The following is a 1,955-nucleotide window of genomic DNA, read 5'->3' as shown; positions in this document are numbered from 1 at the left end:
TCATTAGCACCTCTAGTAATATATTTACTGAGAAAAATGGTGACGTGTTCAATACTTATTTTACCCGCTGTAAATACTCCAAAATTTAATTTATTTATTTATTATGTAATATAAATTGTATATTCATCATGGCTATTTCAAGTCTATATTGATATATATAAGTCGCCAGAGTTAATTATAAATCTTTAATTAAATAGTTTTTTGGTCAAATGCAGTAGGGAACAAACTGCAGTTTTAGCATCTACTGTATTTAAGAGAGACTTTAGAAAAATAATTTGTTCAAGTGTGGGCTCATGTCTTTACTTATTCATAGTGACTTCAAACTGTTAGAATTAACCTCAGTATTTATTTATTTGTTTGTATTTGTTGTCAGAACTGCCATATTCCTGTGCTGTTCAGCCTTCCCAGAGTGCTGCAGCTGTTAGGTCTCTTCTACACCGGTCTCCTGCCCTTTGTTCCACTGAAGGAACAGTTTCTGGAGATCCCCATGCCTTCCATTATAACCAAGTGAGCATTCAGATATTATCAAATGTCTCTGAAGWGTATGAAAACACCTGGTTTCAGAGGATTGAGTCATCAGTCATAGTGCTGCCCGTACATTAGTAAGAAGCTAAAGTCACGCTTTTCTTTCTTATTCCTGTCTYGCAAATGACCCCTGAGCTGAATAATACACACATTTTTCTACATGGATTATTTAAAAAAAATGTTACAATGGCATTTTTATCTCAAGCTGTTTTTGTAATAAAAAAGGGTAAATGGTTGATTTTGTGTTTACCCCAGTGAACAATTTGTAAAACTCAGCCTAAAAGAACTTTATCAGTGTTTGAAACYGAAGTCTGCAGACATCTGAGAACCTGATTGGAGTTTAGAAAGAACTCTTGACTGTTCAGCCACATTGTTTCTTTATCTGCAGATACACACATTAGAGTTGCTGCACGGCCAAAGTTTCAGACTTACAGTAGTTTGTTAGATTTGTTTGTTTTTGCCTCTCAGCTCAGATTCTCCACRAGTAAACACAGTGCAGCTTTTTTACGGTTCACTTCCTCTTAAATGCTTTCTCACTGATGCTCAACAAGTTATAATAACACTAAAAACTACGGTATAAGATTTGCGTCTTCTGTCTTTTTTTCCTGCTGAATTTCTGCAGAACTCTTTGGCTTATTTAATCTATTTGTTGTGGTGTCTGTCTTAGACCGCTTCTCCTGAAATATTTCACTTTTTGTCTGATTCACAGACTAAAGAGTCCCAACAGCTTAACAAGGAGTCAACGATTGATCGCCTGGCTCGCCGACACGTACGTTTCTCATTCGTCCAAACATAAAGTTGATATTTTCCAAGAGTCTATTCTGATGTTTTTTTCTGTCTCTTTTGCTTGTTTGTTTCTTTGTTTTAACGACAGTTTTAAACTTGAAAAACCTGCATTGCTGAGTTGCTGTTGAAGTCGTCTTTTTATAGCTTTAAAAACAGCACAGCTGTATGTCATAAAGTACACTAACACAAGGGTTTGTTGAATGTCCGTCTAAAACAAAGATCTTGAGTGACCCTTGGGAGCTCAGAGTATGTGATGAGGATGAGTCCAAGCCACTACCACACCAAAGTTTAGCTCAATATTCATAAAACKGACTGACTTYTAGTCATTTTTGCGTTAGYTAAGGTTGATAAGCCGTGGCAGCCAGCTTGATCAGTTGTAGATCCGTCCACTGGGTCAGGAGTAGGGTTGGGCAATATTGGCAAAAACATTAATCACGATTAATTGTGGTATTTAGCCGATAACGATTAATTTGACTATTGAATCCCTGGACACCCTTATTTCGTAGTCACATGACCAATTTAGTGGGAAAGATTTGATCTTTGTAAAGAAAATTCTTTCAAATTGTGTGAAAATTACAGATTTCATGCTATAGACTACATCATTATTTTAAATTGTGTTGATAGATAAATAAATTACAGAACTT

At 35.8% G+C, this 1,955-nt stretch overlaps 1 protein-coding gene across 1 annotated transcript in view; it reads left to right on the top strand.

Annotated features, from left to right (window-relative positions):
* gdpd1 (glycerophosphodiester phosphodiesterase domain containing 1) overlaps positions 1–1,955 on the top strand; it is a 14,664-nt gene that overhangs the window by 7,854 nt on the left and 4,855 nt on the right. Inside the window, exons 8-9 of the mRNA XM_014018167.1 lie at positions 374–507; positions 1,235–1,294. Of these exons, the coding sequence (XP_013873621.1) occupies positions 374–507; positions 1,235–1,294 (194 nt within the window). The remainder of the gene's footprint in view (positions 1–373; positions 508–1,234; positions 1,295–1,955) is intronic.

This window comes from Austrofundulus limnaeus, unplaced genomic scaffold (assembly GCF_001266775.1).
Source record: "Austrofundulus limnaeus strain Quisiro unplaced genomic scaffold, Austrofundulus_limnaeus-1.0 Scaffold184, whole genome shotgun sequence".
Classification (NCBI taxonomy): Eukaryota; Metazoa; Chordata; class Actinopteri; order Cyprinodontiformes; family Rivulidae; genus Austrofundulus; species Austrofundulus limnaeus.
This window is presented reverse-complemented; position numbering and strand designations above follow the sequence as displayed.